The following is a 12,356-nucleotide window of genomic DNA, read 5'->3' on the forward strand; positions in this document are numbered from 1 at the left end:
TGGGATGGGAGTAACTTTATTGAGCTCTTCTTCCAGCCTCCTTGTCGCAAGCCCTGCCTGCCTCTGACCCTGATCAGGGGGTGTCCAAGCCGCCCTCTTCCTCGTCGTCGTCCACGTCAAGGCCCGGGATACCACGGATCTGGCGCTGCAGCGCCCCGCCTAGCAAGGGCACGGCCTCCTCGTCTTCCTCGGGCGGCGGCGGTGGGGGCGACACAGCTCCAGGGGTCGGCTCCGGGGGCACCGGGGGTTGCACCGGCGTGCTTTCGGTACCCTCAGTGCCCCCTGCCGCTTCAACCATTGCCCCCTCATCCAGGATGCTGCCCTCGGCCTCCTCCTGTTCCTTCTCCTCCTCAGGGCTGTCAGTGAAAGGGTTCTCGCCCTGTAGAAAGGGCACAGATGCTATTAGGGAGAAAGGACCCGCGGGACCGGGGCTGGAGACGCAGCCAGGGCCTGTGCCAGGCACCTGCGCCTCACCTTCAGGTAGCTCTCCAGCTTCTTGCTGATGAGCTTGTTGTTGAGAATACTGCGGGCCACCATGAGTGATGACTTCTTCGATTGCTCCATCATGAGCTGTGGATAGGGCAGGCGGGGAGGGGTTAGAGAGGCTGCTCTGGGTGTGGAGCCCTCCCACACCACACACCTCCACCTGACTCCAACCAGATCTCTTAGGTTTTTAAGTGTACCTTGGGTACAAGCGTGCCGCTGGCCAACCCTCCAAGCATGGAGCCACGACCCGATTTTATCATTGCTGAAATGCTCCGTTTTTCCACACCATACTTTGTATGCAGCTGATTAAAGACATGTCTTTACAGCTATACTGCAGAAATCTGATTCACTTACATAAAAGCTATAAGCAGTGAACATATTTTAAAAACCTACTAAAAGCCAAATGTGCAATCTGTAACAAAGAGCTGCCCTAATAAGCACGGAACTCTTTAGGATCAATAAGGAGGATATAAAAGCAAGAATACAAGTACCTGACAGTACATTTAAATGATACACATCCTTTTAATCAATAGAATTCCCAGGATGAAGAATTATACCCTAATGGCAAGGTTGAAAAATGGCATTTTTACCCTGCTGGAAAGATGCTAAACTGTTTACTTGTATTTTCTGGAAAGCACTTTGGTAGAAAGTATCAAAAGTAAAAATTTTGAGTACTGTAATTCTTTCCTGGAATCTATCCTGTCCTAAATTTAGGAATAGGAATGGTGTGAGCAGTGGGTTGCAGTAATGAAGTACTAGAAAGCGCCTAAATGTTCTTCAGTGAAGAAGTGATTAAACATCATACATTGAAAAGAACACCATGCAGTCTTTAAAATAGGGCTCATCTCTCTCCCCTGGCATGGTAATAAAGTTGTATGATGGACTCTCTGTATAGTTGCCAGAATCTTTTGCCTGGGAGGATTTACAACAAACTGCTAGGTGATTTCCTCAGATAACCTCAGCGAGATTACAGGCAAATTACACTTTCATCACTGCAAAGGTAATGTATGTATAAAGCCGTAAGCAGGAAAGTAACTGAGAAGCCATTTTTGTTGGGGGAAAACTCCGTTTCCTGGATTCCTAATGAAGCCCATTCAACTCTACATCACGTTTCACTTGCTGTTTCTACTCCCTTTATCTGCCTTTACCTTTCTTCTTTACGTGTTCTACCACTTGGGGAAAATATTAACAGAACTCATGCATGTTCAAAATGAAACAAGCTAGAGATGCATAATTGGGACATAACAACAGACCAGTTCCTCCCCAACTTTCTCACATGCCAACACAGTGTCCTCCTCTTGGGAGGAGCAGAGATGCACACAGGACAATGTCTCCCAAATGAGGTACATTTACATTCCTTCCAGATTTCTGCTGCAATGACCAAACATCACCAGAATAAACAAATACTTATATGCTGGTGCTTTTAATTCCACCTAACAGGTTTACCAAAAGCTGTGTGCAGGAGTACTTTGCAAAAAAGTTGTAAAGCATGCTTCCTCCAACTGCACTAAAACAATGTACTTGTCTCCCCTGCCTCCTGGTCACCATTAGATGTTATCATCACTGTGGGATACTTCTGTTGCCTCCCATGGCATGTCCCTGCCCACCAGTGAATCCAAGTGCTCTGAGATGCAGAGTGGCCACCGGCCCAGTGTTTTTACGTGGCCTGGGTTTCCCGACTTTCCTTTAAAATATCAAGGTAAACAAATAATCTATATTTTGTTTTGTTTTTTCCATTAAGAATTCTAGAATTTAATTACATAGTATGAGGTAGGAGTCAACTTATCCTTCTAAAAATTTATAAGATAAACCAGTTTCCACTGAAACCCAAAACTTTTCCCCTAAAACTTATGTGGTGGTAAAACAGGAGCTGACATTATGTTTTTATACCATTTTTATTTGTCCAACTTACATAAAAGTCACCTGAAGAATTATTGAGGGTTCAACTACAAGGAACTTTCCCAGATCCAAGTGACCATATCTTGTGTTCTGAAATCCAAAAAGACCTGGCCCCAGGGTTTCAGACAAGGAACCTGTACTGATGCCAACAAACACCAAGTTCCAAAACACATGGGACCTTTCACTAGACTGATGCTATTCTGGTTCCAGTTTTATTACTGTGCTATTATCACTTTTTTCTTATTGCAATGGTTTTGCAGTTAGTTGCATCTGCTTAAGGCCCTGAACTCACTACTACTTCCTATATAAACTATAGTCTTCAAATAAAACTTTAAAATAATTTCGGTCAGCTTTCCTCCCCAGACTTTGACTGGAATTGCACTATGCTAATGTGGGGAACACTGGTTTTGTTGTTTTTCTATTAAATCTCCCACCTAAGACCACAGTCTGTTCCTCCATGCACGGAGGTCTTATTTGTCCAAAATTTAAGATCTCATAACTTTCTTCTTAAAGCTAATCCCTAGTTACTGCATGCATTTTGTGGTTATTGACACCCGTCCCCCCATTTACATTTCTAACTGGTTATTACAAGAGTGGGGAAAACTAGTACTTTTTGTATGTTATCTTAAATCTCAACCCAGTTACCAATTCAATGAATTAAGAACATTTTGCTGGAATTATTCATCTTTTCTGAGACTCATTTATTTGCATGTAAAAAGTTTTCATTTCCAGTATCTTTATACTGATACTGTTGCTTATTTCTTATTGAACCATCCTTGTATTCCAGAAACAAACTTATAGTGTCTCACACATTTGAATCACTACTCGATTGATAATTATTAATATTTTATTAGCACTTTGTTTTAATCCTCTGCCGAGGATGAATTGCCTTCACAGAGAGAAGAGAGGGAGAGAGAGAAAGAGAAATATTAGTCGCCTTCTCATACGTTTCCTGACCGCGGATTAAACCTACAATCTGGGTACGTGCCCTAACCGGAAATCAAACCCACCACCATTTGATATACAGAATGATGCTCCCTAGCCAGGGCACATTTATCTTTTCATAATAAACTAACTTACAGTTTCATCTTGGTGTTACCTTTATCAAATTTTTGGAATTAAGGTTAAAAAGGCTTCCTAAAAATGAATTTGAGAATAGACTTCCAGCATGGCATCCTGAGAAATTCTGCAGATTGATTTCTTAATCCTCACCTTAAGATGTGCTTTACTGATTTTAGAGAAAGAGAAAGGGAGGGAGAGAAACATCCATGTGAGAGAAACAACGATTGGTTGCCTCTTGCACGTGCTGTGACCAGGAACCACCCACAATCTAGGCGTGTACCCTGACCAGGAGGAATTGAGCCCACAACCCTTCAATTTATGGGACAACACTCCAACCAACAGAGCCACACTGGCCAGGGCAAGTTGTGGTGGTTTAACTATGACCTGTAGCTTTTCTGCTTCTCAGCTCAGCATGATGGAAACTCCACTACAGATGGCACCACCAAGAACACCGGCCTCCTTTTCTACCCAGCTCATTACAATTAAGGATTGTATCTTCCCAGGAGGGAGAGGATGTCAACATCTAACTACCTGCTGCTGAGGCTAAGTTCTGGGCGAGCTCAGTAGAGAGGTGGGTGCTCCCTTCTTCTATCCATGGAGGCTTGGTTGGACATGACATGCTAACAATACTGGCTTTTTCATAAAGCAAAGGTCCCATTCTGGGAGAGGTAAGCCAAACCAAGAATATCAGAAGCTACAGCTGTCACTCCACCCATCTCTTCTAAAGCAGCAGACTCATTCAGAGAGAAGCATTCCACTGTCCCTAACCCCAATTCTGGAGTTTACACTCAAGGATTTTGCCCAGGGAGAAAGGAAAGCCTGAGAACAATAAACTTTCAAATCTCGTCCCAAAGGAATATACTTCATTTGCAGGAGTGTGGGGAAGTTCAAGACTAACAGCATTCTCAAAACAGTGGAGTGTGTGGAGAAAACTAAAAGGAGACAGGTAGATTTGACAGCAATATAAACTAAACCATTGGTTGGCTGGGTTGCCAGAGAGGACAAGTGAAATAAGCAGCTAAGAATAACCTCCCTGAGTTCAGAATAAAGCTCAAACAATGACCTTAAAAATGATCCATGTAAAGTAGCGCAAATTTACTTAGATCAGATTGGGGAGTAATTTCATGACTCAAGGCATTGTTGAAAACAATAGAGAAATCACCCAACAATTTGTGGAGCTTAACCGCTAAGTGTCAAGTCTGGGAAAGAAAACAGTCAAAGACAGCCTGTCAAACCATTGTTATCCCAGGATGGCTGTACACTTGCCTATGGCTTCTCTCTCCAAGGCACGATCAGAAGCTTTACATTGCGGGGATGAAAGAAACTTCACTAAAGTAATTTTTTTAAAGATTTTTAAAATTTTTTTATTTTAGCCCTGGCTGGTGTGGCTCAGTGGATTGACTGCTGGCCTGCGAACCAAAAGATTTTTTTTATTTTAGAGAGGGGTAGGGAGGGAGAAAAAGAGGGGGAGAAATATTGATGTGTGAGAGATACATCATAGATCGGTTCCTCTCACACGCCTGAACTGGGAAACTGGCCCGTGACCCAGGCATGCACCCTGACTGGGAATCAAACCAGGGACCTTTGGGTTCGCAGACCAGCGCTCAATCCACTGAGCCACACCAGCCAGGGCACACTAAAATAATTTGACAAGGCAACTAAACAAATAGACAAGCAAACATATAGTAACAAGACCTGGGGGGAAGGAAGAAGAAAAGGCATAATGACAATGTCTCATCAAATAGACATTAATATAAGGGTATTTTTTAAAAATGAGTAAAAATCTTGGAGCTGAAAAATACAATGGAAATGAAAAATTCCCTAGAGGGGCTTAACAGATTTGAACTGGCAGAAGATTTAGCAAACGTGTAGCTAGGTAGAGATCATACAATCTGAAAAACAGAGAAAAAAGAATAAACAAAAATGAATAGTCAGTCTCAGACAACCTCTGACACCATGAAGTTACCCAACTATGCATAGTGGGAGCACCAGAAGACAAGAGAAAGGAGCAGAATAATTATCTGAATAATGGCTAAAAACTTCAGAAATCTGATGAAAAACCTTTACTACATCCAAGAAGCTGAACAAAACTCTGAACAGATAAACACAGAGATCCACAAAGACACATCATAATAAAAATCTTGAAAGCAACGAGAAAAATGAATCATCACTTTTTAAAAGGGAACCCCAATAAGGTTAAAAAACTGACTTCTCATCTGAAATTAGGCCAGAAAGCAGTGGGATAACATTTAAAATGTTCAAGAAAAAATTGTTAACCATCAATCCTATGCCCAGCCAAGCTTTCTCAAAAATGAAGGTGAAAAAGACATTCTGTAATAAAGAACTGGGAGAATTTCCTACTAGCGGACTGTACAAGAAATATCAAAGGAAGTTCTTCAAGCTGAAAGCAAGTGATTCCAGAGTAATGTGAATTCACATGAAAAAATAATAAAGGTATAATTGTAAAAGACACTATAAATGTGTATTTCCTTTCCTGTCTTCTCAACTGATTTAAAAAGGTTCAGGAGGACATAACAATTATAGATGCACCTAACAAAGCACCAGAAATACATACAATAGAAATAGACAGAAATGAAGGGAGAAAGAGACAATTCAACAATAGTTGGAGAGGCTAATAAGCATAACAGACCTACAGAACATTCCACCCAACAACAGAATATACATTTTTCTCTCAGGTGCAGAAGAAATATTCTCCAGGAGAGACCATATGCTAGGCCATAAGACAAGCCTCAGTACACTAAAAAGGACTGAAATAACAATGTATATTTTTTGATCACAGAGAACAAAATTAGAAATCAGTAATAGAAAGAAATTTGGAAAATTCACAAATATGTGAAAACTAAATGACACACAGTTAAAAAATCAATGTGTCTAAAAAGAAATCAGAGAGAAATTAGAAAATAACGTGAGGTAAATGAAAATGACGATACGACATACCAAATATTACAGGGTGCAGTGGAAGTGGTGGGAGACCTATCACGCCACCTTAAGAAACGAGTAAAATAAACAACAAACTAAACCTAAAAGGCAAAAAAAAGGAAGAATAAAGATTAAAGTGAAAATTAATGAAGAGGGCTTCCGGCCAAGATGGAGGTGTAGGTAGACACACTGCGCCTCCTCGCACAACCAAAAGAAGGACAACAACAATTTAAAGACAAAAAACAACCAGAACGGACAGAAAATCGAACTGTATGGAAGCCTGACAACCAAGGAGATAAAGAAGAAAAATTCATGCGGACTGGTAGGAGGGGCAGAGACGCGCAAGTGGGGCAGAGAGGACTTGAGGTAAGGCAGTGGCTGGCTGGAACCAGTGAGGTGGCGGATTGTGGAACTGGCAGGCAGTGCGACAGCTAGCAAACCCCGAGGCCCCACATTCACGCACAGATAAACCAGGCTGGCTGGGGAGCAAAGCAGACCTCGCAACCCAGGGCTCCAGCACAGGGGAAATAAAGCCTCAAACCTCTGATTGAAAACACCCGTGGGGGTTGAGGCGGCAGTGGGAGAAACTCCCAGCCTCACAGGAGAGTTTGTTGGAGACCCACAGGTGAGTGTGCACAAGCCCAACCAACCAGGAATCAGCACCAGAGGGGCCCAATTTGATTGTGGGTAGCAGGGGGAGTGACTGAAATCTGGCAGAGAGGGGAAGCAAGCGCCATTGCTCCCTCTCAGCCCCTCCCCCACATACAGCATCACAGCGCAGCGACCAGCGTTATCCCACACGTGGTGAACACATAAGGCTCCACCCTTTTACATAACAGGTGCGCCAAGACAAAAAAAATGGCCCAAATGGAAGAACAGATCAAAGTTCCAGAACAAATACAACTAAGCAGCGAACAGATAGCCAACCTATCAGATGCACAGTTCAAAACACTGGTAATTGGGAAGCTCACAGAATTGGTTGAATTTGGTCGCAAATTAGATGAAAAAATGAAAGCTATGCTAAGAGAAACAAAGGAAAATGTACAGGGAACCAATAGTGATGCGAAGGAAACTGGGACTCAAATCAACGGTGTGGACCAGAAGGAAGAAAGAAACATCCAACCAGGAAAGAATGAAGAAACAGAATTCAAAAAAATGAGGAGAGGCTTAGGAACCTCCAGGACATCTTTAAATGTTCCAACATCTGAATTATAGGGGTGCCAGAAGGAGAAGAGGAAGAACAAAAAATTGAAAACTTATTTGAACAAATAATGAAGGAGAACTTCCCTCATCTGGCAAAGGAAATAGACTTCCAGGAAGTCCAGGAAGCTCAGAGAGTCCCAAAGAAGTTGGACCCAAGGAGAAACATACCAAGGCACATCATAATTACATTACCCAAGATTAAAGAGGAGAGAATCTTAGAAGCAGCAAGAGAAAAGGAGACAGTTACCTACAAAGGAGTTCCCATAACACTGTCAGCTGATTTCTCCAAAGAGACCTTACAGGCAAGAAGGGGCTGGAAAGAAGTATTCCAAGTCATGAAAGCCAAGGACCTATATCCAAGATCGCTCTATTCAGCAAAGCTTTCATTTAGGATGGAAGGGCAGATAAAGTGTTTCCCAGATAAGGTCAAGTTAAAGGAGTACATCATCACCAAGCCATTATTATATGAAATGTTAAAGGGATTTATCTAAGAAAAAGAGGATAAAAAATATGAACAGTAAAAATGATGGCAAACTCCCAGTTATTAACAACCACACCTAAAACAAAAACAAAAGCAAACTAAGCAAACAACTAGAAAACAGAACCACAGAAATGGAGATCACATGGAGGGTTATCAACAGGGGAGGGGGAGGGAGGGGGGAAAGATACAGAGAATAAGTAGCATAAATGGTAGGCAGAAAATAGACAGGGGAGGGTAAGAATAGTGTAGGAAATGTAGAAGCCAAAGAACTTATAAGTATGACCCATGGACATGAACTATAGGGGGGGAATGTGGGAGGGAGGGGGTGGGCAGGATGGAGTGAAGCGGGGGAAATGGGACAACTGTAATAGCATAATCAATAACTATATTTTAAAAAATTAATGAAGAGAAAAACAGTGGGATTGGGGGATATAAATGAAACCAAATGAAACCAAAACTGTGTTCTTTTTAAAGATTAACAAAATTATCAAAACTTTAGCACGTTAGCAAGACTGACCAAGAAAGATAACTCTAATTACTAGAATCAGAAACGAAAGAAGGGAATTGCCGACCTTACAGAAATATAAAGGATTATAAAGGAATACTATAAACAAATATATGCTAATAAATTAGGTAAGTTAGATGAAATGGATACCTTTTTTGAAAGATGAAAACTACTAAAACTGAGTCAAAAAGAATTAGAAAACCTAAATAGACCAATTACAAGAAATTGTATTAGTAATACTGGGTTGGCCAAAAAGTTCATCTAGTTTTTTCCCCATATGATGGCTCTAGTAGTATTTAGTTGTCTATTAACTTCATTCAAAACAATTTTGTTAGATTGTATCATGATAGCTGTCATATCAGTGTATATTTAAAAAAAATCAAAATCAGTGAATTTTTGTGTAGTCATTTTAATATTGAACATGGGAGAACGTATGCAACATTTTTGGCACATTGTGCTTTATTATTTCAAAAAAGGTAAAATTGCAACTGAAACACACAAAAAAGATTTGTGTAGTGTATGGAGAAGGTGCTGTGACCAATCAGATGTGTCAAAAGTGGTTTGAGAAGTTTCTTGGTACTATTGACATTTTAGCCAAATAATTCTTTGCTAGCGGACATACTCAAAATATCCAAATCAATAAAGTTATGGGTGAAAATAAGAATATGTGTGTTTTATTTTAGAGAAAAAACTAAATGGACTTTTTGGCCAACCCAATAGAAAAACTACTCACAAAGAAAAGCACAGGTCCAGACGGCTTCACAGGCAAACTTTACCAAACTCCTAATGAATTAATACCAATTCTTCACAAACTCTTCTAAAAAAAAGAAGAGGGAAAACTTCTTAACTCATCCTTTGAAGCCAGTATAACCTTTATACCAAAACCAAAGACATCAGCAAAAACCACAGACCAGTATCTCTATGAATACAGATGCAAAAATTCTCAAATGAAATACTAGCAAACCCAATTCAACAGCATATAAAAAGAGTTATATATTATGACCAAGCAGATTTATCCCAGGTATACAAGGGCGGTTTAATACCCCAAATCAATTAATTTTAGTATACCATTACAACAGAATAAAAAACAAAACCACATGATCATCTCAACGAGATGCAGAAAAGACATTTGGCAAAATCCAATACCCTTCCAGGATAAAAACACTCAACAAAATAGAAACAGACAAAATAGAAACATCAATCAGATAAAGAGAACCTATGAAAAATCCACAGATAACAACATATTTAATGGTAAAAGACTGGTGCTTTACCCCCCAAATCAGGAATAAGACAAGGACATCCACTCTAACTTCTTTTTCAACCTTGTGCTGGATGGTCTAGCCAGAGCAACTGGGCAAGAAAAAGAAAGAAAAGGCATCCAGATTGGAAGTAGTTAAACTATCTCTATCTGCAGATGACTGATCTTGTACACAAAAAATCCTAAGGAATCCACTAAAAACTATTAGAATTAATGAACAAGTTCAGTAAGGTTCCAGAGGACAAAATAAATATACAAAAATAATTGTTATTTTTTTTTAAAGATTTTATTTATTTACTTTTAGAGAAAGGGGAAAAGGTGGGAGAGAGGGAGAAAAATATTGAAGTGAGAGAGAAACATCAATGGGTTGCTGCTTCTTGTACGTGCTGCAACTGGGGACAGAACCCGTGACCCAAGCATATACCGTGACCAGGGAATGAAACTGGCAATGTTTTGCTTTGCCGGACATTGTCCAAACAACTGAGCCACACCAGTCAAAAAAAGAATCAATTGTTCTTTTTAAAATTTTTTATTTATTGATTACAGAGACAGAGACAGAGAAACACTGATTTGTTGTTCCACCGATTTATGCATTCATTGGTTGCTTCTCCTATGTGCCCTGACTGGATATCAAACCTACAATCTTGAAGTATGGGGACAACACTCTAACCAACTGAGATAACCGGCCAGAACTCAACTGTATTTTTAAAAATGTTTTATTTTAGAGAAAGGGGAAGGGAGGGAGAAAGAGAAGGAAAGAAATATTGACGTGAGAGAGAAACATCGATTAGCTGCCTTCTGTAGGTGCCCTGACTGGGGACCAAACTTGCAACCTAGGCATGCGCCCTGACCTGAAATTGAACTGGCAACCTTTCATTTTGCAGGACAATGCCCAATTAAGCCACACTGGTCAGGACTCAATTGTATTTTTATACACATGCAAAGAACAACCCAAAAACAGAATTAAAGAAAACAATTCCATTTACAATGGTATCAAAAGAATAAAATATTGCCCTGACCCTGACTGACGTAGCTCAGTTGGTTGAGTGTCTTCCCGCAAATTGAAAGGTCGCTGGTTCGATTCCCAGTCAGGGCAGCTGCCTGGGTTGCAGGCCTGGGTCCTGGGTTGGGGGCTTGCAAGAAGCAACCAATAGATGTTTATCTTGCACACTGATGTTTCTCTTCCTCTCTTTCTCCCTCCCTTCCCCCCCTCTCTAAAAATAAACAAACTCTTTTTTTATACTTATTTTTTATTTTAAAAAAGATTTTTTAAATTTATTTTTAGAGGGGAAGGGAGGTAGAAAGAGAAACATCAGTGTGTGGTTGCCTCTCGCGCACCCACTACGGGGACCTGGCCTGCAACCCAGGCATGTATGTGCCCTGATAGGAAATCCAATCAGCGACCCTTTGGCTCCCAGGCCAGAGCTTGATCCACTGAGCCATGCCAGCCAGGGCTAAAAAGAAATAAACTCTTTAAAAAAAGGATAAAATACTTAGGAATAAATTTAACAACAAAATGAAGTGCCAAACATACTTTGAAAACTATAGATTTAAATACATGGAAAGACATCCCTTATTTATGGATTAGAAGACAATACTGCTCAGATGGCAATACTCCTCCAACTTGATCTGGAAACGGAACACAATCCTATCACAACACCAGCTGGCTTCTTTGCAAAAACTGGTAAGTTCATCCTAAAACTCACAGAAACTCAAGGATCACAGACTAGCCAAAAAAATCTTAAGAAAGACAAACAAAGTTGAAGATTCACACTTCCTGATTCCAAATCTTACTACAAAACTACAGTGTGGTACTAGCATAAGGACAGATATATAGAACAACAAAATAGAATTGAAAGTCCAGGAATAAACCCAAGTAGCTATGGTCAACTGGATTTGATGACAAGGGTGCCACAACCATTCACAATAGGTAAAGAACAATTTCTTCAGCAAATGGTACCGGGACAACTGCACCCGGAACAGAATGAAACTGGACCTTTGCCTCACACCATGAACACAAATTAACTCAAATGGAGAAGAGATCCAAATTATAGGAGATAAAACTAAAACTCATATAAATCTTTGTGACCTTGCATTCTGCGATGGATTTTTAGAGATGACACCCAAGCATAAGCAACGAAAGAAAAAACAGATATACTGAATTCATCAAAATTAAACTTTTGTGCTGCAAGACACATCAAGAAGGTGAAAAAACAACCTGTAGAGTAGGAGAAAATACTTGCAAATCCTATGTCTGACATGAGACTTGTATCTAGAATACAATAAAAACTCAACTCATCCCTGGCTGGTGTGGCTCAGTGGATTGAGTGCCGGACTGCAAACCAGAGGGTCGCTGGTCTGATTCCCAGTCAGGGCACATGTCTGGGTTTTGAGCCAGGTCCCCAGTGAGGGGGTAAACGAGAGGCAACCACACACTGATGTTTCTCTCCCTCTCTTTCTCTTTCCCTTTCCCTCTCTCTAAACATAAATAATTAAAATAAACTTAAAAAAAAAAACACCCT

General features: G+C 40.5%; 1 protein-coding gene across 7 annotated transcripts in view; it reads right to left on the reverse strand.

Moving 5' to 3' along the window:
• The window catches only part of AKAP8L (A-kinase anchoring protein 8 like), a 32,142-nt gene continuing 19,786 nt past the window's right edge, over positions 1 to 12,356 (reverse strand). For 6 of the 7 annotated variants that reach the window (XM_045195760.3, XM_024560795.4, XM_053911029.2 and 3 more), the window contains 2 exons: positions 475 to 570; positions 1 to 379 (listed from right to left, as the gene is read on the reverse strand). In XM_045195760.3, the coding sequence (XP_045051695.1) occupies positions 74 to 379; positions 475 to 570 (402 nt within the window). In that variant the 3' untranslated portion in view covers positions 1 to 73. Of the gene's footprint in view, positions 380 to 474; positions 571 to 9,309; positions 9,394 to 12,356 lie in introns of all 7 variants that reach the window. The other variant, XR_008425121.2, reaches the window with a different exon arrangement.

The sequence above is a fragment of the Desmodus rotundus genome, chromosome 9 (genome assembly GCF_022682495.2).
Source record: "Desmodus rotundus isolate HL8 chromosome 9, HLdesRot8A.1, whole genome shotgun sequence".
In the NCBI taxonomy this organism is placed as follows: Eukaryota; Metazoa; Chordata; class Mammalia; order Chiroptera; family Phyllostomidae; genus Desmodus; species Desmodus rotundus.